Source organism: Panonychus citri, unplaced genomic scaffold, assembly GCF_014898815.1.
Source record: "Panonychus citri isolate SS breed McGregor unplaced genomic scaffold, ASM1489881v1 Contig00110, whole genome shotgun sequence".
NCBI classification, from domain to species: Eukaryota; Metazoa; Arthropoda; class Arachnida; order Trombidiformes; family Tetranychidae; genus Panonychus; species Panonychus citri.
Window position 1 is genome coordinate 393,672 of NW_026515515.1, and position 27,339 is coordinate 421,010.

The 27,339-nt window shown below is 29.7% G+C and overlaps 1 protein-coding gene across 2 annotated transcripts in view; it reads left to right on the forward strand.

Moving 5' to 3' along the window:
• Window positions 1-26,831, forward strand: part of LOC128389701 (uncharacterized) — a 181,276-nt gene extending 154,445 nt beyond the window's left edge. For both annotated transcript variants that reach the window (XM_053349327.1, XM_053349329.1), the window contains exons 6-16: window positions 8,679-8,756; window positions 10,277-10,402; window positions 11,999-12,148; window positions 12,867-13,001; window positions 13,793-13,954; window positions 14,044-14,200; window positions 17,514-17,651; window positions 18,198-18,313; window positions 21,102-21,356; window positions 24,886-25,479; window positions 25,684-26,831. In XM_053349327.1, the coding sequence (XP_053205302.1) occupies window positions 8,679-8,756; window positions 10,277-10,402; window positions 11,999-12,148; window positions 12,867-13,001; window positions 13,793-13,954; window positions 14,044-14,200; window positions 17,514-17,651; window positions 18,198-18,313; window positions 21,102-21,356; window positions 24,886-25,479; window positions 25,684-25,868 (2,096 nt within the window). In that variant the 3' untranslated portion in view covers window positions 25,869-26,831. The remainder of the gene's footprint in view (window positions 1-8,678; window positions 8,757-10,276; window positions 10,403-11,998; window positions 12,149-12,866; window positions 13,002-13,792; window positions 13,955-14,043; window positions 14,201-17,513; window positions 17,652-18,197; window positions 18,314-21,101; window positions 21,357-24,885; window positions 25,480-25,683) is intronic.
• The last annotated feature ends 508 nt before the right edge of the window (window positions 26,832-27,339 follow it).

Below are 27,339 nucleotides of genomic sequence, written 5' to 3' on the forward strand. Positions count from 1 at the left end.
CCTTTGTAGTTTTGGTTTGCCTTTGTGTTGAAATAATGAGGAAAGAATCCTTTTTTCATTTCTGATATGTTAAATGACTTGCAGAGAGAAGAAAGCGGCTGTTGTAGTAATGAAAGTGAATCAACAAAACGTAAATTTTCAACCTTGATGTAAACAAGCTTGGACCCCTGCATTATTATTTCAGGAATCGCTTGGAAGTTTCGAGAGTAAAAGTCCTGAATCAAGAAATGGCCATCATATCCTTTTTGGTTATGTGCAATAACAGTCACAGTTGCTGATCTTTTTCTCGCTTTTTGAGCTGCTTCCTCGTAGAGATAACTGCAGAAATTTTTAACACACTCAGATCCTTTGAAGATTTGATACCCTATTCCACAAATATCACATTTCTCAGTCCTTTTTTTGTATGTTTCTAAATCAAAACAAAAAGTGCATAATGTATTACATATGAGTAAATTTGGAGAGTGGAAGCTTGGAGTATCATCAGGTTCTTGACTGGCTTCGATATCGTAAAATATTAGGACAGAATAAGCTTCATCTTGTTCTAATAGCTTTTTGAGGTCCAGAGGCGTAAGATAACAATAATGCGGTGTGACCGTGTAAGTATCTTCACATTTTTCGCAGTGATAAACATCACAAATATGAGGATCTTTGGTACCATGAATTATCCAACACTTTGAACATTTGATCTTTGCCATACATATCTTTTTCAGAAGATGATTTTCATAACAAACATTGTTTTTGAACTCAAGTTTGCAACGGATGCAACTAAGAGGTTCTGACTCAAAACATGGAGGATTGCTATTACATTGAGCACATGAGTCGAAGCAGAAATGTTGATTCAGCCTATGTTTTATCCAACATCTAACACAAAATGCTTCATACTGCATATATCCTTTGATATTGGTGATTAAATTATAATGATCAGCCAGATTTTCGAGGATAATCTTTTTAACAGCATCTGGTCCTTTGAAAAGTGGCAGTTTGTCCTTGAATCAACAACAATGATTTGATATGATGGTAATTTCTGTTGAATTTCGCTGATTTTGTCCATATTAACAGCTTTGTCGATATCTATAGATAGCTCACTGAAAAGCTGTGCGGCTAACAATTTCTGGTGTTTATTATAACGAATCAGCGCAGACCATTGAGCACTTTGCCCCTTATGCATATCTGCTAAGAATTTACCAACTGCTAGAGCGTAATATCCACAAAACTCGTCTTTGTTCTTAATACATACAGTTGAGCGACGTTTTGTTGAAAGATTATCTGGAGGTAATAACTGTGATAACCTTCGTCCAGATCCTGACACGTTTTTCATAATTTTCATCATGATTTCTAATGCTTTACCATCTAAAAATGCACCGCTAGATTGAGCGAGTTTTTCCGCTCTAGCTAGAAATTCTGTTTTATCGAAATTTGAAGCTCAGTTAATGTAAAGTTGACGACCATCTCTAGGATTAGAAAAGGTTAAATTAACAATGTCCGCTGGTGCAGCTTCAGCAATGTGGAGCTGTATGAACCGTTCATAAGCAGCATTTATTGCGTCTGAAATGTTCAAGAAATCTAAACGCTGTACTGATGTAGCATTGCCTATTTGTACTTTGAGTAGCTTAGTTAATGTGTGAAACCGTGAGTTGGTTTTCCAACCACTATCACTTACCACTTCGAATTCGATTTCAGGTTCTATACCAAATCCAATTTGATTTTCAGCATCACTTTCTTGTGAATTTATGGAGAAACATGGTGAAGATGGTGCTGATATGGTTATGGTGCGTGAATCATCAAGAGAGTAACTGTCAAGAGCAATCGGTGTTTCTGTTAAGGATTCAGGATCAGGATAGATAATTTCGTCGATAACTAAATCTGGAGTTGTTCTTTCACTTGGCGATGATGCATGAATATCCGAAAGAGGGCGGTATTCAGCCTCACGGCAGAGCTGATCAGCTTCATCGTCTATCATAAGAATATCCTCTGGGCTCTATGTTGGCACAAATTTCGTCATCTTCTCAGTTAGCTAGATGAGCGTCAAGTAAAAATTCATCATAATTTGATGGATAAGTAAATTTGTGAGCCATTACTATGAACTTAAGGTGATGAAACGAGCGTGTGAATATTATCGATGAAAACAAAAAAGGGATGAAATAAACTAATGTTAATAGCGATGATAAATAGCATGAATTTTATACTAGATAGTTGTTGACTTACCGATAACTGTATAAAATGGAATCCAAAATAAAGGCTGTGATTAACACTGAAAGTAACCGAAGCAGATAGAAATCACAGGGTGGAAAGAGCAAGAGGTTAATCACAAGGAAGAGAGAGGCACAAGTAAAGAGAGAGAGACACAAGTAAGAGAGAGAGAGACACAGGTAAAGAGAGAGACACAAATAAAGAGAGAGACACAAATAAAGAGAGACACAAGTAAAGAGACACAAGTAAAGAGAGAGAGACACACAAGTAAAGAGAGAGACACAAAGAAAGGGGAGAGACACAAAACTAAACGTTGAGGATGGTTGGGGAAAACACAAAAGGCACAAAGGTAACTTGAAGGGAATCACAAGGATGAGAACAAAATCAAGACTGACAAACTTTTGGTTTTCGCTTTGCTTTATAAAGGGAATTAGGAGGAGTCATTTCTGCGCTGTTTCATATTCTAGAACAAACAATAGAAGAATTGCTTGTTTATGAGATGTACATTATACTTTGCTTTATCGAATGTAAAAGACAGTAAAGCTATAAATGAAATATAATAAAAGAAACAATTGAACCACTTTAAACTTTTGTCATATGCATTCGAATGTTCAAGTGACTTTAGTAATAAATTGTAAGAATTATTCCTTTCAATTATCATCTTTGTTAGCAGTCTGCAGATGTTGGAATTACTTTAACTAATAAATCGTATCAATTGTTTAAAACTTTTTCCTGTTATGTTAGCGTTAAAATGTTTAAGTGACTTTAGTAATAAATTGAAACAATCAATCCATAACATTTTCTTGTATTTAACATTAACGTTGATTTGTTTGAGTGATCTTAGCAATCAGCTATTAGTTATATTGATTCACTTTATTTTATTATCAATTATTGCATTTCCGAACGTTAATGGACAAAACTGCCTGAGGCTACGCCAGTTTATGACTCTTTTAAAATTTAGTCTTGGCCATATAATTTTATTTTTTCATTCACAGACTCCTCCTCTTTCACGTTATGCTACATACCTACTACTAACAAAATTTAACTCAATAAAAAGTTTGTGAGCAAAGAAAAAAAAATAACTGAAAATGAATAACTCAATGAATGAGTAAAATGTATCAAAAGTATTCTCAATGGAATCAACAATACAATTCTGACAATAATAAAACCCCATGTAAAAGATAAATATCATCATAATCATCATCAACATGTTATCATTTGGGAAGTAAAAATTGAACGATACTTTTAAAATAGATGAAATCAATTCCCAATTGAATCCTGTTTTGATTTACATTTACTTTTTAAAATTATCGATATCAAAAAAAACCCATATGAACATTATTAAAATTCTGATACACAATCACAGAGTTAAAGGTTCTCAGTTACAGTTATTATTGAATATGAATTATGAGAATACAAGATGAGGAAACTAAATATACAATTTGTAACAATGAAAATAATAATACATTTAATTGGAAAGTGTTTACAGTTTGTATGACCTCGTTAATTAACCTGTAACATGTTACATTTATTTTAAACTTTTTGCCCTCAAGGAATAAGTTTGTTTCCTAATTCAAGGTCAGTGAATTTCATATCAACTCAGCCGATTGAAATTTACCGTTACATTTATATTTACTTCTTCTTCTTCTATTTCCATACAGAGCATTTTATTTGATTCCTTGTTCATTTTTCATTTTCTAACTTTCAACTTGAATACTTCGTTATTCATATTAAATTGGCTGAAGAAAATGCCTTTGGCTTCATTTCCTCATATTTAAATGACACAGTTCACATTCAACAGAGTAAATTACTAACTAATACAGGGAAAATTAGCTCGATTATATTAGTAAATCTGGTGAATCATTTGAACGAATACTATTGATTGTAACAGTGAATATGATTAATCTATTGATAAGAATTTGAAAAATTCTATTGGAACAATTCTGACAATGAGAATGGACTTCATTAGTAAAACTATGAGAGATGATTGGAAAGTTAAGACTCGAAAAAATTGCATTTCGATTAGATGACCTTACGATTGTAAATCTAATTGCTTTTTCTTAATCAAAACACTTTTTACAGTTCTGATTAGCAATTAACTAATCTCATTCTATTGTGAACATGAAATTTATTGGAAATCCTTTAAATACACTTAATCCAACGAGGAAAATCTTAATCTCTACTTTTACATTCATCTACAATAACACAAAGATTTCAACCTTTAGCTTTGCTGTTCTCCTCTCGTTATTTGCATGGTTATCAATTGTTATTGGATTTGGGGAAAAAAATTCTCGACTCTGTTCGTACTCGAACCAGTTGAACATGCAGAAAATTACCTTCTACCACCATCACTACAACAAAAGCTTAGAACTTTATCTTTTCCTTTGGTTACTATCCAATTAGAGTTTAACTTTACCTGTTCGCTTATAAGAGTACAAAGGTAATTGAATTGAAATACAGAAAACAACTAAAAGAGTAAGATGAACTTTCAACCTTAACACTCACCTTTTGTCTCAATATGATAAAACAAAAACAAGATCGAATCTAAAAAAAAAAGCCTAAGGTAAAATCAATAATAATTTAACTTCGTTTTCAGCTTGTTAGATTTTCCAACCTTCTAATATTCAATCATGAAAATGTCGTTCTTATAATTTTCTGATTTATTTTCTCATCCTCTCTTACTAATAGTATCCATTTGAAAACAATAACGAGCAACTTAAACCATCTTGACCACCATTTCCTTTTCCTTAACTTTTTCCCTCCATAAACCAATTGCAGCATAATAATAACAGTGATGATGAATATTTGATTTTCCTTACAAGTTAAATCAAATCCAGAAGTGTTAATACAACTCAATGGGATCATCAAAGTTTTTATCAGTTCGAGTTGATTAACTGTAAACAATAATTCTGAGTCTATTGATATTATGATGAGGAAAATGTTTGTTTTTTTTTTATATTCTATTGAAATAATATCATGTTTTTATCATGCTAAATTTGATATTCTTATTAATACAAAGTTCATGAATGTAAATAGACGAAGAGAATAATTTCTTGACGATTTATTTTTTTTTCTTCTTCTTATTCCAAAGTTCCAATGGATCAGAAAATTTTGCTTAGTTTTTTTTCTCTTCATCTTCCCTCATCAACGAATCATCGTTGAATCTTTTTTATGTTATTATTATTATCAAAAGGATATAATTTATTTTGTATATCCAATCTAGCAGAGCATCATCACCATCATCTTCCTCTTATTCATCTTCTATTTTCTTATATTCCATAGAAGATAGAGAGAGAGAGAGATAGAGAGAGAGAGAGAAAGCAAAAATAGGAAGACAATGAAGATCATGAAGATGACTTCTCATTTTTTCCTTCCATTTATGAACTAAATATAATACAGGCACAATGAACGAAGAGTAAATTTAATACGAAACATCGATTTTTTTCCATTTTTACTTCAATCATTTCTTTTCACTCCTTTCAACTTTATTTTCTCTCTCTCTCTTTCGATTATTTTATCAACTACCCCCTTCATCCTCTTCCTACTAGTATTTCATCCCACCATCATCAGCATCATCGTAATCATCTTCTTATTACATGTACACAAGATTATTATTGATGTTCATGTTTTTATTCAAATACCATGATAGTAGAAAGGGATGAGGAATAGGGAGTAAAAATGTTGCTTCTCAGATAAATTGTGAATATAATCAAGTTAATGAGATATACAAAATCTTTTCTCAAGGTGTGATCTTTTCTCATTATTATATTTTTTTTCTATTCTTTTCTCATATCTCTCTCTCTCTCTCTCTCTCTCTCTCTCTCTCTCTCTCTCTCTAATTTAATCTACTTGATTGTCTTCTCAAACTGATTGATAAGTTATCCCAAAATTTTCTATGATGTAAATACATATATGACTTTTTTTCATTTTCTGAACAATAACATACACATAAATTTGATAACATTTTTATTGATAATACGAAATAATAAATAGATTACTTTTAAATCATGGTAACAGAGAGAGAGAGAGACATATACATAAAATTTGTATTCTCAACTGGGAAACCAATATAATAAATAAATTGACTTCAACTTTATATCCTAATCATGATAAAATTGATCTCAATCTCTCGTTTTCTCTCTCTCATCGATAAAACTGATCTTCACCGATTGAATTTGATTTTCAATTATTTCTCAAGTGCTGTCAGAATATCTTCACTTGATGCTTGTAGTTAGTTAAATAAAGTTAATGAAACAACTTGAGAATCAATTAATTTGGTAATCAAACTTTACCATGATTAAAATTAAAACGTTCAATCATTTGGTTAAAATTAATTGTTCATCATCAATCAAGTTCAGTGTTATTATTATTTTGATTCACAAAATATATTAACATATCAGCAAATGATAGAAGAGTAAATTGTCTGAGTAAATCTTTTAAAATAATCTATTGAATCTTCATTTGGTCAAGTTTGATGGCCAATTGTCCAGTTGTTAATGGTTATCATTTTTGCTTTATCATTATCTTTTAACATTCCCAAATAAGTATGAGAGAGAGAGAGAGAGAGAAGCTTATCAAAATCACTTACATTGATATAACAATAAATTCAAAGGTAAAAGGCGTTAAGAGGAAGGAGTGGTTGGATAACAAGAGGGTGTGTTGTAACATTTATCCATCTTCAATGAACAAAAAATAAAAGAGATGCCCAAAGTTAGTGACCAACAAGAGGTCTGAATGGTAAAGGAAGATGAAGATGAGATAGAATGAGAGAGTGGAGGGGATAATGATGTAATAAGTGAAAAATGATGATGATGTCATCTAGAATAAGATACTGATGATTATGAAGAGAGAGAGAGATGAGCAAATGCCTGAAGAAAATTGTATAGCTAAAAATGGGACAGAAAAAATGGACTTGATAATGTTAATATACGATGTGTACTTCTTGATAAATGTTCATATTCAATTTATAAAAGATACAAGTTTTCATCCATCTTCAGGATGCTCATCATCATCATGCTTATAAGCCTTGCGGCTTCAACCCATCAGAATCAATAGTAAAATATGAACTACATATGATTAAAGTTTTATTTATTATCATAACGATCATCATCTTTTTTTTTCTTCTTCTTGAGATTATTAGTATCATGATTATATATCGAAGCCGAAGGAACAATTTTTCAAAATTTCTCTGGAATCAGGATGAATGTTTGGCATCTAGGAAGAAATAGAAGAGAGAAGAGAAGGAATGAAAAAAAAACTTAGAAAAAGAGAAAAAGTTTTTCTTCCGAATTTTTTTTTCTGCTTCGTTTTCCTTTTTCTCTCTTTTTTACTTGTAATTTCTCATCTAATGGTGAATGTCATTCATGTTAAAAGATAGATTATTAAACGATCTCAATCAATCTTCCAATGATGATAATACAACCAACGAATGATGATGAACCATGGTGGTGATGATAGTATTCAAACTAGTATCTTGTTTATTGGATTATTAATAATTGGAGAGGTCGATCAACACCATGAAAATCAACAACCATCATACAACTATGGAAGAGCAAAACGAGAGAAAGATGATAAAAAAAATCCAAGAAAGAAAAATGAATAAAGCAAACAAAAGAAAAACTGAAAGAGAAAAAAAAGTTCATGATATTCCAGCCATATTCATCAAACGATTTAGCTTCAACATACCTTGGCTCATATTTTCGTGAGGAAAACATCAGGGAAAATGTTCTGTTAACTGAGTTGTTGAGATCAGAGAAAAAAAAGTCCATAGGTTGTCACATAAACTGTCAAGGTACAAGAAGCAAAAAAAACAAATATTCATTTTACCAAGTGAAGTGTTTCCTTAGTTTTATATTAAAGCAAATTAAAGTTAATTAATGATTAGATTATATCATTTGAGAGTCAACAGTCAATATATTTTACGATTTTATCATAATATGAAAAAAAGCGACAGGTAATGTCACTGAAAAGTGAATCAATTTTTTGTATTTCTCTCTCTCTCTCTCTTTATCTTGTCAACAATTTACTAACTTAGTTAACAGTTGATTGACAAGTTTAATAGTTAATTTTAACAATTTTGTCACTTTGATCAACATCATATTGACGTAACCCATTTGGGATGCAATTTGTTAATCCAAGAGATTAAAGTAATAACCTAATGATGATTACCTTTTTTCTTTGCTAATCTCTAACTTTTCTCTCTCTCTCTCTCTCTCTCTCTCTCTCTCTCTCTCTCTCTCTCTCTCTCTCTCTCTCTTTATCTTGTCAACAATTTACTAACTTAGTTTACAGTTGATTGACAAGTTTAATAGTTAATTTTAACAATTTTGTCACTTTGATCAACATCATATTGACGTAACCCATTTGGGATGCAATTTGTTAATCCAAGAGATTAAAGTAATAACCTAATGATGATTACCTTTTTTCTTTGCTAATCTCTAACTTTTCTCTCTCTCTCTCTCTCTCATTGTTTGATTATCTTACCTTAGGTAAACCACGACCTTCATTAACATGGTGGAGGGATGATAATATAATTGATGATTCTTTTGATTACAATGATAAAGATGGTAAGTAAATTGTTACAGTGTTGTAAATGATGATAATGGTTGTGATTATATATGGAAAACTTTGATTTGGTTTGAACAGCAAAAAATTATTCGTAATTGTCAATTTGATTAAACCTCTTATTATTATACATTACATGTTATATTAGAAAGTATTTGCTCTGTTAACTTTAATCAATTTAATCAAGATAAAAGTCAAGTTCTTACATGGGATGTAATCATTACTCTTACAAGCATTTTGCTTGGTAGATTTTTTTTCTTCTTCTGTCTTCACAGTATTCATTTTATATTCATCTTTTTCGTTTCAACATGAAAACCAATAAACTTAATCTAACACAATCAACAATCTAGTTGATGATAATGAGCCTAATGTTTCATGCTAATAAGACTAATTCAATAATATTAAAATTCCCAATTGAGTTTAAAATGTTGTCTCATTTTATTAGATTTACAGGATTTACAAGAGAACAAATTTTCATTTCTTCTTCTTTCTTACTTTTATTCTACTTCCGATAAGATATTCATGGTTACTATTCTCAGAAAATTCTGAATAAATCAGCATATAGTTTTTCTCGTCGACATTATTTTCGGAACATGGAAAACAGAAAAGTTCAATGATGAGTTCGTACTCCATCTCAGTATTTTTTCCCTCTATTTTTCCTTAATTATACGTGTCACTATTTGAGAGTCAAATTTAGTAAAATTCATTGAGAAAACAAGTGAAAATAACCATCCCAATGTTAATATTATAAAGAGAAATGTTGGTTTCTGGTTAAAATGATGTTTTTTTTATTTATATTAATTGATTAATTTACTTTTATGTATTAGCCTTTTGGCAAGACAATTATCATTATTTTACTCATAATTCTGAAAGTTTCAATAATATTATCAGGGTGAAAGTTTGTCAAACTTTTTCTTCATTCAACTTTATGCCTTTGGATAAAGAGAGATAGAGAATGGGAGTGAAAAATATTTCTTTTATCATATTATAAGAAATGAAGAAAAAATCTCACGAGAATAACATGACAAAGGAATACTACATGTACATAAGGTCAGAGGAGGATAATGATTTGCGTTCAATTGACATTTTTGATGGGTGACACTTTTCAACACATGAGAATATATAAAATAATAATAATCCAATGCTACGTGTAATGTATTCTTATCATTCAACATTTTCCTTATTTGTTTGAAAATGATTTTTATCCCTAAAAATCTGATAAACTGATTGCAAAATAGACAATCAATGTCAAATCAAAGGTAAAATTAGGTCAACAGTGAGAACATTTTGTCCATTTTTCGAACCACATCATCACCATTATCATCATCGCACACAACCATCAATACCAATGATTTTTGTCTCCCAGTTGAGACAATAGATTCTCAATGTCTTCCATTTGATATTACCTTTCTCACCTTTTCTTTTCCCCTTTCTACCTGTAATGTCAACTGTCTCAATTTCATCATAACTCATCATCAATCTCTCTCTCTCTCTCTTTTCGACGATTTCTTCTTTAATAAAGTGACAAGCAATCAACTGATGATAACATCTTTAGCTCGTCACTATTTACTTTCTATCTTCACATGTCAAGCCATAAATAACAACATAACCCTTCCATCAACTACATCCATTACATTAGATTTAAACAGTAAGTTCGAAACAATTTTCTCTCTCTCTCTTTCTTTCTTTCCTTTTTTCTCTTTCTATTGGTGTCTCTTCATCGTCATTTCTCATTCTGTCTCGGTTAAATCAGTCTAAACGCTACACACCTTCAATTATCTTCGAGATTCAAGTTACAACTTTCATCTCTTTCTCTCTTTAAGGTTTTTGTCTCCCATTTACGAATATGTTTTCAATTCTATTGGAATTGAGAAAAAAAAAGATTGTTCTTCATCATTTGTAACTTATTCACATTATCGATAATAATAATAACATATTTCTAAAATTCCAACATCATTCAATTCTCTTATTTTTCATCATTTTCCATCTTCCTTCCTTCCTGTGATCAGTTATTCCTCTCTGATTCTTTCACTTGTTTTTATCATTATCCAAACTGGTGATTAAGAGATGATCAATTTTCAACTGAAACCTTATATTCGAATTTTTCTTCTCTCTCTCTCTCCCTCTCTTTCTCTCTACCCCGCCTTTACCCTTCATCTTCATCTTTCTCATTCTTGTACTATCATTAGTCCTTCAATCTTGTTAATCCCTTTCGTACTTTCTCATTGGTACCATCTCAAAAATCCTCCTAACAGTCATTCTTTTTCATTTTCTATCACTTTCCACTCCACCCTATTCACCACTTTTACTTCCTACTTGTTTTTTTTCTCGATTTTCCTTTGTTTCTCTTTCACATTGTTAATTTTTTTCGAGTAAATCCGTTTCAGATTAAGATTCTCATCTCTTCTCACTCATTCACTTTTCTTTCATCATCAACATTTAACAAGATTTTTTTTATACACACACACTTAACACTCCATCATCCTAATCATCTTTATCCTTCTGTATTACCTTTACTTGTCTCTCTCTTTGGCCAATTTTCTTCCTTTTTTTCCATTATCAAACATTTTCCCTTGTTAGTATTACAATCTTCATCCTCTCTCATCATATACAATATAATATATAATCTGTTAATCAGTCTCATCTTTGTAACACTAATCCATATCCAAATAACTGTTAATAAGAGTTGCAACAGCAATACAACTATGAACAGGCAAGAGCGCAAGAAAAAAGTCAATTCATTAACCTTTCAACTCTTCAGCAGTATAACAATTAAATTCATCAATCAAAAACTTATCAAGATATAAAAAAGCATCACAAAAATAACTAATGAGCTGAGATTTTCTTATTTTCAATTACATTTTTATTAATCAGTTAATTAATGTTAATCCAATGTCAAACCTTTTCCAATAAGCAAAAAAAAACTTGATTTGATAGATGCAAGGTCATCCTGAAGGTTATCAATGACCAAATAGTTGTGACATTTAGATAAATTTACCTTTGTAATCTAATCAATTTTCACCTTTGCTGATTAGATATTAATTCAAATAATTAAACCGTTATTTCATCATTAAGATTGAAGATTATTGTAACTGTTTCCCTTGATTCACCTTCAATCATCATCATCTCCACTTTGATGATCAACACACCAATTAATTGTGAAAGAAAAGTGTAAACAAAGTTAATTGTATACTAATTATTCACTAATTAATTTGTCTCTTTTAATTGTTAACTCAACAAACAGTGAAACCAACTGAAGTTCATATAACTCAATTAACTTCAGTGTTAGTTGCTGATCATGAAGCATCATTTGAATGTAATACATTCGGATCCAGACCAAAGGCAATATTATATTGGTTTTTTGATGGTCAACGATTTAATACCCTAATCAATGGTAAGTATTACGATTTGTTTTTAGTTGATTCTGCTTGGACACTCGTACCAAATGTGAACCTAAACTCACATATAAAACATAATTTCATCCTAATGATAATCAACCATTAAATCAGTGTTGATGATGATGGTTGAGTTATCATTAATCCACTCGCTTCCACCCTGATATATTAACTCTCAATTTCATCAATGGGTTAATACTGATAATTGGTCTTTCCTTTTTTTTGTACTCTGAGGTTTTCTCCATTTTTTTCAATATTATGATTTATGATAAATTTTCTCCAGCATTCATTTCAATCCTGACATTAAATTCTGATTTTTTCTTCTTCTCTTCTCTTCTTATATTCTATTCATATTTATATTATTATTATATTCATTTCATTTTTACTTTTACTCTCATTTTTTTATCATTTTCACTCATTTCTTTTTAATAGCAGTTAGAGATATATAATAAAATGCTGATCTAAACCCAAGTATTAAAAAAAATCTCATAAAAAGTTATCATCATTTATGATTATTATGCAAATTTTGCATACCCCCTTTTACAATATAATAATAATAATGCTAATACTTGGAAATATAGCTAATAGCTTTTCACTTTCCTCTCTCTCTCTCTCTCTCTCAATTTCATTCATTTTCATTACAATTGTTTATCTATTGATCATCATCATAATCATCCGCATCCTTTTTATCATTTTTTCTTCCCTTTCTTAACTTAGGTGATCATCAAACTAGTACAACAATAACTTTAACAATCAAACAGATTCACAATAACGCAATACTTATTTGTACAGCTGAGAATCCAAAGATTCCAGGATCAACTATATCGGATAATCTTAAATTAGATGTACACTGTAAGTTATTAAGTTATTATAACTTATATATTTTTCTTTCTTTTCTCATATATATAAAATACCTGAGATTTTACCTTCACTTAATCTCTTGCCTTTTGATTGACCAAAATTCTGTGGTATTGGCATTTATTCTGGGTGATAGTTGTTTATCCTTGTGTGTGTGTATGTGTGTGTAAATCTTTAAATTCTTGTTGAGATTTTTTTTCTTCAAATTTCTTATTGATTCTGTGATCTATTACCTGATATCTTTTTTACTTTTTTCTTCTAGTGAACTTAATCTCTGAATGAGTTTACACTTGAGCTTTTTCTTGAGAATCTTAAAGGGAACCAATAAAAATAAAGAAGAAGACAAAAAACAAAATCGCTGACTTTGAGCTTTGAATAACTGTTGATCATAATATAAAGAAGATGTATCAACTTGGAGAGACTGAGAGATTAATCAGAATTTTCCTCATCCAATATGAATATTAACAAAAAACTGCTAAAAATTCAAGTATTATGACAATATTTTGATAACATGATTGATTTTTTCCCCTATTGACAAAGAAGAAAAAAAGTTTCAACCTGAATGCTGATTCTGAATTTTGAACACAGAAAACTTTATCCAAATCTTTTCGGCTCAATATTATGAATATAAAAAAAATGCTTAAACTTTAATCTCTGGCTGAATAGGTTCTGATTCTAAATATTGATAATGTTAAAGAGGAAAAAAAAATTTACTGATTTTGATTAAATGATTATTTTCTAATTCATCATTTCCTTTACACCAAAAATTCATTGATACGTATTAGATATACCTCGTCTTTCATTGAGACTTGGATCTCCAACGATTTCATTAACTACTCTCCAGGAAGGTAATGATATTTATTTTGACTGTGAAATCGATTCAAATCCTCATATCAATCGTCCAATCGTTTGGCGTTTCAATGGTGATATACTTCACTCCCAGCATGGTGAGTTGATCATCATCTCTTTTGTTAATATAATAATTTATCGTTAATATCTAACAATATTATCATTTTACCTTTGATACCAATTCTAGGAGTGATACAAAGTAATCAAACTTTGGTACTTCAACGTGTTTCTCGTAAGCAAAGTGGTACTTATCAGTGTGAAGCGGGAAACAATCAAGGAACTGCGCTAAGCAATACAATCAATTTAACCATCAGATATGCTCCATTTTGTCGTAATGAAAATATGTAAGTTTGATCCATTTGTATTCATCATTCAGTCATAAATTTGTCATCTCAATCTCACGGAAATTTGACCTTGAAAAAAAATATTCATTCATTCTGTTTGTTTACCTTATTCTTTCTCATGCTCATGATGAAACTTTTAGACTTGAGAAAATTTCATTAAAATATTAGATAAAGTCAACAGAAAAGATGAGGATAGAAAAATATATTTACTATATGATAACCAAACAAAGTTAAAAAAATTTCTTCATCCAAAGATGAAAAATATAATATAATTGAATCTCCTTCCCAATGATTTTCGAGTAAAAGAAAAATAAAACCTAAACAATTTATCCCATTTACTCATTATTTTCAATTACTAAATCGTCACAATATATTTAATAGATTTAGTATTTACCGTTAATCGTGATAATCTCAATTCAAAATGTATGAAGAATTTCGAGGAATCAAAATTGAATCGAGTTCAATAAATTCTGTAAAATAACCTTTTCTTTTTCTTGGAATAGGATAGTTTTTTTTTCTGTCCATCAATTGACCGATAGTATGAAAAGAGAAGAGTAAAAAAATGAGTAAATAATGAAAAGAAAAATTTTCATCAAAAATTGAACATTTCGTGTTTCGTATATTGATTACGTGTAATATTCAATATATTTTAAGTTATGTTACCAAGATTAACAGGGATGAAAAAAATTTCTACAACATGTTCACAGGGAGACAGAACACATCATATACGAGTATGAATACGACATTTTTTTTAAAGTAAAATGCAATTGAATATCATCTTACTTCATGATAATGATTCTTAAACATGATATTTGATAGAAAGTGTGGTAAACGAGGAAATCTGAATATGGAATCAATTCAGTCTATCGATAGAGAAAAAATCGCCTCAAACTGAATGTTATTTTCATCGTTTTGAAGAAACAACAGGAAAAGAAAAGGTTCTCATATCATGTTCATGGTGATCATCATGATTGGTTCATTAGATTATATTGATATTTTTTTTCTTGCCTGAATAAAAGGGACACACTAAAAGCTACAGTTTTATTCATTGACATGATGATGATGAATATATAATAATAATCATCAACTAAAATGTCAATACTTTTATGCTTTGGATGTCAAATCAATGTATGTTTAATGATGTAGATAAAATAAAAATACGAAGAAACCATAAAGGATAAAAGTTCTAGGGATTTTCTCATCTCTCATCATGAAAATATGATAATTTCCATTTCACATGAAGCTATTAGAAGGAAGAAAAATAATTCTTCATGCAATATTATTTATCGAAATAAAAGAATCAGAAGTTTTTGGAAACTTTAAAAATAATCATTTTCCAATCCCAAGATGATAAGGAAAATGTTGTTAGTAAATAATATGATTAACTATCAGTCGGTTATTCAATTGCAATAGTATATTCAATAACATGTTAATTTGATTGTTAGTAGATTTATCCAAAGATTTTCAAAGCTTGATCGCGATTAAGTAGCAACGTGTTGGTATATTATTACAATTGAATTTACCAAGATGCAAGAAAAAAATATACTAACTCAATTTGAAATTATTGTTAATATATTAATTTGTATTCTAAATGCTGTGCTAAGTGTGTTAATCTTTTCCACCTCATTATCATGATTGCTTGATTAATCAAGCAAAGTTCAGTTTTTCTAAGCGAGTGATTAGTTTAAACTAATCGTTCTAATGCTGTTATTATTTTATTATCGTTGAATATCTTGGTGAGAATTGAGTTACTCGGTTTTTTTTTCGTTGGAATTTTTTTCGCTCTCCTCCTTCACGATGATTTAATTCACTATGAGCAGAGAGAGAGAGAGAGAGAGAGAGAGAGAGAGAGAGAGAGAGAGAGAGAGAGAGAGAGAGATAGTAAAAATGTTCTGGTTTCTTTCTGAATATTAGTATATGGATAATTTTTTTCTTCTCTATAAAAACAATTTGGAAACTTTGTTCAAGTTCTTTTTCCGTTGATAATCTTTTCTCTCTTTCATTTTCTTTTTCTCATTCAACTTCCTCTCTCTTTGCTTGTTCACCCTTAATTCACAGATTGATGAGGATAAACGAGAAAAGATAAACTTCTTAACCTTTTTTTCACCTCAATTTTTTTTCTTCACTTATTTTGCATTGCAAGTTTTTCTTGTTGTAGAAAACTAAACATAGAAAAAGACTTAAACACTTGATTAAATCTCTAACATAAAGTGTAAAGAAAAGGAGAGAGAAAGAGAGAGAAAGAGACAGGAAAAAAAATTTCCATAGAGATTTCAATTCCATTCAAGGTATTAGAACAGAATGGAAAACTTGTTGGGAGGCTGAATAGTGATAGAGAGAGAAGAAGAGAAAGAGAGAATGGAGAAATCAAGAATATACAAATCATAATGGAAATCAAAGTTCCTAAAAGTTGATTCTCATCTCGTCATCACGCTTCCAATTCAAATATCATGTTTCTCTTCACATTTATTGAAATGGAAGTTATCATGACTTTAGTAGAATTGAATTCATGTTTTGTTGCTCTTACATCGAAAGCATTGTCTTCACAAGCTAATAGTATTTATATACATGTAAAATTCTAATAACGGTTAAGATAAATGCTGAGAAAATATTCAAATTCAAATATAGTATCAGAAATTCAATATTAATCCAAAAATCAATCTTTCGTTTACTCTCATAGTGCATTATCATATTGAGAGATTAACCTTAATTCATTTTCGTGTATTGGAACCAGAAAAAAAAATAATATTCTCATATAAAAATCAGCTCCTTTTTTTCAGGAATATTCAATGATTCAGATGAACTTGGAGTGTAGATTAATAAATACACTCAAATGATGATGATGATGATGATATCTATTTGAATATTATCTTTTCATGTTTTTTTCATATCAAATTTTTACCAATATAATGGTTGAGATTTTTGTAAAAGAATCGAAAGAGAAAAACAAAACAATAATAAAAGTTCTGTATTCGAGTATTATGTGCATCCATTTATCGTGTGTATCGATACATGTATGTACATGTAGATTTGGAACAAAACAAAAAAACGTTCTTAAGATGATAATATTCTGCTGAGAAACTCTGATTACATTTTTATCTCTGATGATCATTCCGATTTTACCATTAATCTTTTATAATACATCCTTTTAATGCTTTTTCATGTATTTTCCTTTCTTCTTCATCAATATACATATTCCATTGGATTGAATGATAAAAAAAAACTCCAATTCTAATTCATTGGTGGACGAATCCTTTTCCTTTCCCATGGTCAAATTATATATGAAAATGTCTCTTCTAAAATACTCTTACAGTTTAGTCTATGGAGTCGCTCTTCATGAAACCATTTATCTTGAATGTGATGTAGATGCGAATCCATCTCGTGTCTCTTTCCAATGGAAACATCAATACAATTCAGAGTTATTACCATTTAACATAGTTAATGACACAAGGTAACGTATACACACACACACATCTAACGACGTATTAAAAGATGATGCTGATGATAAGTAAAGTAATTTCATGATGATAATGATGATTATGATTACAGTAATCATCAGCTTCCTTTTTCAATATTCCTCTTTCCTCTTATGAATCTCATTTTGTGATTGCCTTTTTGTTTTCTTTTGTTTCATTTCGTTATTTTTTTTGTTCTCCATCGGATTTAATACTGTTAATAAGCTTTATTATCATTCCATTGATTGTAATAGTTAATAGTTTGAATGTTTTAGCTCCATCAAAAATCAAACTCAACAACATCATTTAACCTTTACAACTCCCACTCTCATCAACCTATTATCTCCGCCTTACTCAAGTAACTTTTCAGATTGTTGAAACTTTTCCCATTCTCTATCTAACTCTGCATCTCTATGGAGCATGGATCTCCATCTCTCTCGTCTCTCGTCTCTTGTACTTATCATCATCATCATCATCATCATGATTCTCATGAAAAATCATCATTAAAACCATGATGCAAACATCCTTTTCTCCTTATGTAGATCAACCTTAAGCTACTCACCCCATGAGCCTAATGATTACGGTAAAATTGACTGTATTGCCAAAAATGAAGTAGGACTTCAACAGCGAGCTTGTACTTTCCATATAACATCATCAGGTAAGTGAATCGCAAAGAAGCAGAAAAAAGCAATCCCTTGCAATTAAAGGGTATTATTAATGTCATCTAATGAAAATGCAGAATGCAAATGACATTGTTATTAGATAAACTGAATTAATCTTGAGGTTGAATGATGACGAAATTTATTCAGTAAACTTTGTTGTCGATTTTTTTTTCTCATTCTTAACCACAACATTTTACAGTTGATTGTATACTACGTAAATCCTAATACTATCTTAATGGAAATTTTCAAGTGAAAATAGACAGAAAAAAAATAAAGAGAGAGAGAGAGAGAATTCAATCAATTATAATGTTTATAAATCATCGATAAAAATAATCTAATAGCTAATCATCAGCATCTTTTTAAATGATAAATGATTTTTACAATAAGGAAATACAAGTAAAAGAAAAGGGAAGAGGAAAAGAAAGGAAAAAAAAAATAAGAAATAAAATGAAAGTTATTGAGTGAAAACTGAAAAAAATATGATGGAAAATTCTGAATCGAATGAGTTTTGTCGATAATATTGAAGGAGAAAGAAAAGTTTGTTTGATTCTCGATCAAGTCATTAAAATTTTCGTACAAGATCATTTTTCATTGACTCAATGAAGAAGGGAGAGAAAAGAAACTGCAATACTTTCAATAAATAGCCAATATATCCCCAATTACCTCTTATCTTGTTTACTCTCTGAATCTTCATCCCATGAACAAGAATCCAAGTACATATAGTCAAGATTAACCCCGGAAAAAATATGAATGAAACACAAGAATCTTTTTATCATCTTAAAATATTACATCCATTGATTTTTCTTTTTGTGTAATATTTATCTCTCTCTTTCTCTCTTCTTTAGTCTTGACCATCAAAATCTCTTTGCAAATCTTTTTCTTCTTGATATTTTATCCCACTTTCACTGCCAGTTAACCTCTTCTTCCTGATGATACAAATAATTTTCTCTTGCATCTTCTTCTTCACTCCCATCTCATCATCTTTCACTTGACCATTTTTTCCCATGTATTTTTCATCATTTTCAAATTTATCCTCATCTTTTCATGTTACATCAAAGGATAAGGATCATTATTACACATTGAGCTGTGACAATGATCAGTGTTAAATCAAAGATCATGTTATCATCCTATTCTGAGCCTTTACACTTTTACCAATGTTGATGATGACAATGAAATTACTGTTGATGTTTCTATTATTGTTGATATTTGTCTTTGGATATTTTTTTTCATCTCTCTCTCTCTCTCTCTCTCTCTCTCTCTCTCTCTCTCTCTCTCTCTCTCTCTCTCTCTGTCTCTCTACCAAATTGAGGTTATCATTCTGTATCATTTAAACTTTATCGACACAAAGATAGAATCTAAATCTTTCTCTCTAAAAGCAATAAGACCATTTTTCGATCATTTCTTTGTCAACTGACAAGCACAGTAGATTGTGTTATTAGTGACCAGTGGTAGCCAATTGTGAAATTCCTTATCAAATATAAATATACTTTCTCATTGCGCTAATATATATAAACTGTCAGATCTAAACTTCATCCTGTGTAAATCAACTAACATCAATTCAACCAATTTCATCAGCAAAAAGTAACAATTTAAAGACATTTAATACTTTGTGTGTATCTTATTGTTACTCTTATTTTTCTCTATCTATTAATAGATTAATAATTATCGATAATTTCTACAAGACTCAAAATCTTAGGTGATTTCATAAATTGTTTTCTTATTTTCCATCAACTTTTAAGCTTATTGTTTTTCTCTATTAACATTTAAACCAGATAATGATGAGAACTCAATTGATTTAAGATACTTTTGGATTCACTTTAAATATCATTGCTACATAATCTATTGTATCAACATCATTAGTGTGAAACTAATGATATTATTTAGCTAATCAACAATCATTAGCAACATTAACCTTTTCCTTGATTAAATTGAATTGAATTTATAATTGAATTAGATTACACACCATTTAAAAGATTAGTGAATCAATTTTTAGACTCTTTGATTTTGCTTTTTTCTCTATTATCTCTTGTTGGTCATTTCCTTTATTATTATTTTTGCTTCTTCGCCATTCATTTGAATCTCATATAACATAATGTTATAAATGACCGCCACTGTTTCTCCACTTTGACCCTCACTGTGTTAGCCTTAATTGTTGATCAATCAAGTTGGTGATAATGGTTGATGATGACCATGTTGCTATTGATAATGATACTGTTAATGATAATGATGATGATAATAGTAAAGTTAATGATAATGGCTAGACAAGAGTTCCAATGGCTTTGCATTTAGAATCATTAGTTTGTTTGTTTCTCTCTCTCTCTCTCTCCCTTTCTTTCCAATACTGTTATATGATATATCTCTGAAAAAGGATATTCACAAAATGATAACTTGGATATTGAATGAGAGAAAATGTTGAAAAAAAGTTTTTATCTACATGATAAATCTGATAATTATTATCAACAGGATGGAATTCAAAATAGACTGTTGATAGTATGATTATTATTACCATTATATTAAAATCGATGTAATCAAATAATTTATTCATCATCTAGTGATTAATAAAGATGAAGAAACTTTTTGATGGTTCAAATAACTCATGTTACCAATATTAGTTTGTATTTTTCCATGTAATCTGAATAAGTTTCCTTCGTATTCGTCATGTTGATATTATTATGTTTTCATCTAATGAATATAATAAGATGAATATTAATGAATTTTGATTCTTATTTAATTGACTCTCTCTCTCTCTCTTTTCTCTTTCTTTCTCTCTTTCTTGAATATTAGATCCTCCTAATTTATCATTTAGATGCCGAGTTGCCAATCAAAGTGAAGATTCACTTATGGTTCACTGTTTACCCGATGTAAGAGTTAATTATACTCATGAAGAGATTAAATTGGGAGATGATTCTAATCCATCCAGAGGATTATTCATTTATCCAGCTTCGTTTTTCATTTGTCAAGTTTATCGGAAAAATGAACAATATCCTATCGCCAATGTATCACAACCTTTAACTGTTCCATATCAATCACATTCATATGGTGAGTATCGTGATAGTTATGGGATAAGAACAATGAAAGTTATATAATTATAACCATAATAATAACATATGATCATGACTCTTTATTTAGTCTTTCACTCACTCACTTAAAATCGTTAATCATGGAACCAGAAAATAATCATTAACATCAGTAAATCAGTAATTTATATATGTGTTTAATAGCTGAGAACCAGGAGTTAGTTGAACAGGAAAACACTGATACACAGTAAAAATATGAATCCGTGAACAGAATCTGAATCTTTGAAATGGGAAAAATAAAGTAGAAAAAGAATAGAGAGAAATAAAGATAAGGATAATACTTGCAATTATATGAGAGACAATTGAGTTTAGATGAAACAAAAACTGAAATGATGAAGGAATGAGAATGCTGAGATGATGTAATAAGAAGATGATTATAATGTTTAGAATGATGAAGAGGTAGAGAAGACGAAGAAGATGAAGAAGAACCAGAAAAAAGTAAAAACATAGAAAAGGTTAGAATTTCTCAAGATATAAGTAGCCCTTGTTGTTGATGATGATGATAAGTTTCTTGTAGAAATCGATAAGACAAGAAAGGGATGATAGAAGATTGTTCTGTGTCGAGGTGAGGTGTTTTTAGAGAAAAAGGTAAAAATAAGAGAAAGAGAAAATCGAAAGATAAAAAGGTGATGATGAGAAAGGAAATTAGAACAAGCATCTTGAAACTTTGGAGTTTTCGTTTGCAATATGAGAATGATAATAATAGGAATCAGGGGATTCAAGCTGAATAGTGCTGAGAATACGGAAATAAGATGAGAATAAGATTGAGGTGGTGATAAGTCTAGATTGAGATAATTGTTACAATCTAAAGGTATTAATAGTTAAGCAACCAAATTGAATGATTATATATAAATGACAGCAGATTAGGTGTTGAAATAATGTGATAATAAATTAGATTAATGTGAACATGAAATTATTGTTTGTTCACTTGAATTCAAAGCAAATCAAATAATGAAAAAAAAGCCTAACATCTAATTGTAGTTAAAAGGATAAGTTTTAAAATATTCATTACGAATTACCCATGATATTGACACTACCAACTCCACCTTTCATCATGATAGTAAATAATCAATTGAACTTAACCAGAGAAAATGAAAATTTAAGGAAAATTATTATTATTAATGAATGAAGTTGATGAACTTTTTTTTTCCTTCACTTGATTAGTGATTTTGATTGAACTTTTTTTTCTCAATGGTAAAGAGAAAGAGAATCAACTTTGAATCTATTGTTTTCTTATCTTCTTTTTGTGAATGAACAATCTGCTTGATGAAAAGGTTTCATCTACATAGTTATAAATATATTACATTCAGTGAACAATATCAAAGGTAAATATGAATACCATGATTATCCAATAACATTTTAGTACATGATAAATAATAGGATAAGTAGAGTCAACATTGACTTTTATTCAGGTACAGAATTTCAGGTTTTATATGTACACCAGACACTCACACACAGATCCACATACATAACCAGGTAAAATTGGGTTGGGTTTTTTATCTACAAACCAAATTGATGGATGTGAATGGGAAACATGGTAAACATGGCGAGGAGAAAACAAAAATGCAACAAAACCTGAACTGAATTATATCCTTGATTGAATTTCAATATTTTCTGTTTTTTTACTGTTACGACGAAAAATGTTCCCAGCAATTGGATTAGCGAATTTTTTTTCTTCTCATAACAATCGATGACATCTCAATCATCAAAAGTGCTACAAAGTAAAAAAAAAGTTCTGAAAACTGAAGTATGAATTTTTCGTTGGCAACATTATATTAACTCTATTGGGCTGCAAGTTATCAATGAAATGCTGGGGGGAAAAAAGATTGAAATAATAAGCATACAAAAGTCAACAGAACAACAAAAAAATTGATGAAATGTGAACAAGAAAAGCGGACAAGGAAAGAGTATAATTTATCGTTTGATATCATGAAACAACATGATATAATATGATTGAGGATGAAATGATAAAGAAATGATAACCTTGTAAAAAAAAGTTATCTATCCATGAGGCTATCGTAATATTTGGTGTGAACATGAAATATTATGAGTGTTTACTTTCATTTGTCTATTCATATCCTTTTCCATGAATCTCTTTGGTAACACCAAAATCATCATGACCATTTCCTCATGGATTTTGTTGTTGTTTTTTCTTGGTCGAGTTTTTCAGTTGACAGGTAAGCCTTGAGATCCATTGTTACTATTATCATAATGTAGTATCATTTATGTAAGTGTATCATGAAGAAAAAAAGGCAAAAAATAGAATCAAATATTACCATTTATTCTAATGTCATGAACGGAAACGACACGATGATGATGATGAGGATAATAATGATTATCGAACCAATATCCACTTCGAACTACTCAATCATGGAACTCTTTTTTTGTCCCAATTCTCTTTCATATTCATGTTTCTCAAGATGATTCTTACTTTTCATGATAGAATAACATCCAAATGAAGGAGATGTCCAATAATAGAAGGTGTTAAAATAGCCATTTACCTCAAGACCATTCCAATGACAGGTCATTCTTTAGTAGTAAAACTTTTCTTTATATCTTCTTATTTTTTTCTGTTGATCATCTTTCTCCATATTATTCAATAATATCAATTTCAATGTCATTTAACTTTCTCATATTGTTACACGATAATAATGACCAATGATATTTTCTATCATTCCTAATGATGACACTTTCGATACTTTTCACAAAAAAAGTAATGGCTTCTTCTTGTAATCTTTGATGCTGAGAATTGATTTGACATTTTATTCATTTCTAATAACAAACTGATGATGGTGTTGATGATATTTCATGGTGAAATTGATACAACATTTAATACATTTAGTACAAAAAATTCAATTAGTCAAGATAATTTAATAATAATCCATCTTATTAAAATGTTACATTATCTTAATTTCAACTCAATGTAATGATATTATCATTATTATTATTTACCTTTTCAACGATGTTGTTGAAAAATATTTATTCTAGTTAATTAATCATCATGATAAATACTTAAAAATACGATGCTGATTATGATGGAATTAAATTAATTTAATATATAACAGTAAATCATGAATTTCTCTAGAATTACTTGAGATTATAATGAATCATAAATCAACATGAATCAATGAATAATTCAAATTATTAATACGACACCAACAAACTCAATTAATGTTGTGATGATTTTGTTTTTCTCGTCTTCTTTTTCATGTAATAATGTTGATTAGGTGTAAACACTTGATATTATTATTATTATTATTACAATGGAAATAGTTATCAAACTGACCAATTAATTTAGGTCAAGTGGTTATTACTATTGACTCATTATTTGATCATAATGAATTTCATTGAAAAGAAATGTCTATGGTTATGTACTATTATCATGTAATAATAGTACAATTAATTTATCATTGATTTTATCCTTTTATCTAAATAATAATAATTTGATAATTTGCTAATTTCTATCATGGTATTTTTGTTTCGTTTCACAGAAATTAATCTAATGCATCACAATGAGATCAAATTTTTAGTAAATAATTTAATTCCAGAGACAAGTTATCGTATCAAATGTTTTTCACTTCACTCTCGTGGCTCATCCCAAGTAATGTGGTTAACCGGTGAAACCTCACAACCAGCACAGAAATTGATTGGAAATGGTCGAGCAAATCTGTTGACAGTCAATGGACGTAATATATTCACTGGTAAACCAATGTTAATAGCCTTATTATTGGGAATCATTGTCGTCACCCTGATACTCATCTCACTTGGTATCATTGCCATAATCCGTGTCCGTCGTACCCATAGACATGTTATCGGTTTAACTCGACCTGATACTGATAATACACAACTTCCCCCGGGTGGAACCATGTTTGATGAAGCTGAAGAGGTTTGTTGCTGTGATGATGAGTGTTGTGATGAGATGCTTTTAACAACCACAACGGTCCAACAGCAAGAACAACGAGCCAATCAATTTAACACTCTTGATTCAAATGGTACTGCTAAAGGTCCACCTGATATAATACCTTCAATTGGCTATTGTTCAAGTAAAAGTAAAAACGACGAGAACAAATTTATCTCATCCTATGGTAAAATATACGATCCAATTGATTTCATTGGTTTTAAAATTCAATAGAACTCAACTAATTATTAATATGAATAACGATCTCGACTGAATTATTTTTCTTAAAAACTTTCCTTTGAGTCTATTTGAATTTTATACTATTCTTGACCATTTTTCAATACATATTATTAATATGATATTAATGAGATTATTTCTCTCCCTCTCGCAGATCCTGATAAATATGAAATTGCTCAAGGAATTACACTGGAACCAATATCAATTGTTAGGAATTCTTCATCCAAAAGTACATTGGACCGCAAGAATACCGTTGAATTCAAAAGTAAATCTGAGATAACTAAAGCAACTCGAGTTGATCTAATCGGAGGAAGTCCAAAATTTGAGTCGACAGTGTGAACATAGAAGCCAATTCAATCAAACAGTTCAATAATCAGGAGTATTAGTGTAAACGATGGTCAGAATCAAATGGATAATCCTTCAAGTTCAATCATCTGCAATTTCCTCTAATCACTATGAAAATACCAGTTCAAGAACTTTTATCAAGACCATTGGAATACTTTAAATTAGCAATGTTCGAATCTGTGAAAAGCCTTTTCCTCACCCAAAAACTGGAATCCATTCGACAATGAAAACTGATTGTGATATTATGCAGATACAAGAAATAACTTATATATACAACAACAGAATAGTTCAACAGAAATATTGATTATTCGATCAATTTATCATTAATAACTGAATAATTGCTTGTTCATCTAAAACTAGGGTCTTCCATCAATACTATAGTTAGAATCATTGACAATAACGGACTATCACAATTCTATGAATGATCTATGAGTAGAATCTGATCAAAGGAAATGACCAGAAAATTGTCTAATTAACGTGAAACAATTTTCCGAGATTCAGAACTCTCAGATTAATTGGCTATCGAAAAACTTTTTTTCATCAACAACAGTTTTTACCTTTTAATTTTTTTTTAATTTTTCTTTTCAATACTAATATTAGATCAGTTATCAGATTTTTTTACATCATTTGGTATTCACCCAGATCACAATGAACATTATCGTTATAATTGTCCATTTATCCTTTTTGTTACATGGTTACTACTGTTAGCTAATTACTATTACATCAAAGAGCAACTCTGTGATAAAACAATTAAGATAATTTTCATTTATAAAACTTTGAATTTTAAACTTTTATTATGTAAAAATTTGACAAAAAAAACTCATACAAATGAAGACAATTTAAAGTTTAATCGTTATCATCATGTCGATTGCCCTTAACTACAAATTGAAAGATTGTAATATAATCAATTGTCAAGAATAAAATAATAGAAATAAAATCTAATTTCTGAAATGAAAATCTTTCTTTCTCTGTTTATTGCTCACAATCAATTCCCCTGCAAATAACATTGATAGTATGGAGAAAAAGTTAATGTTCTTAAAAGATTTAATTTTACAATCAAGTTCGATTCGATTAAGCAAAAGCACTTTACTTTTTACTATGTTCGTCCTTTGAATAAACTTTACTTGGCTCATATTAATAATTATCGGTTTACCTTGAGCGAAACTTTGAAATCAATCAATTTCTCGGAATTGAGCCTTGAAAAATTAACAGAAAATTATGAAGTTGATCGATTATAATATTTAGCTTTTAATTCAATCTGATATTTTTCTGATAAACTCGAATTGTCTTACAAATCTTTTGTGGAACACAATTATCACAGTTGGAAGATTACAATATTTACAGAACATTTTATCCTTCGATTATCTGCTGAAAATAAAGAAATTTGATTTCTTTTGTTTCTGTTGATTAAACATAGGGAGTTAGAGGAAGAGAATCAGCTGATTGTAGTCTATCCGTTTTCACT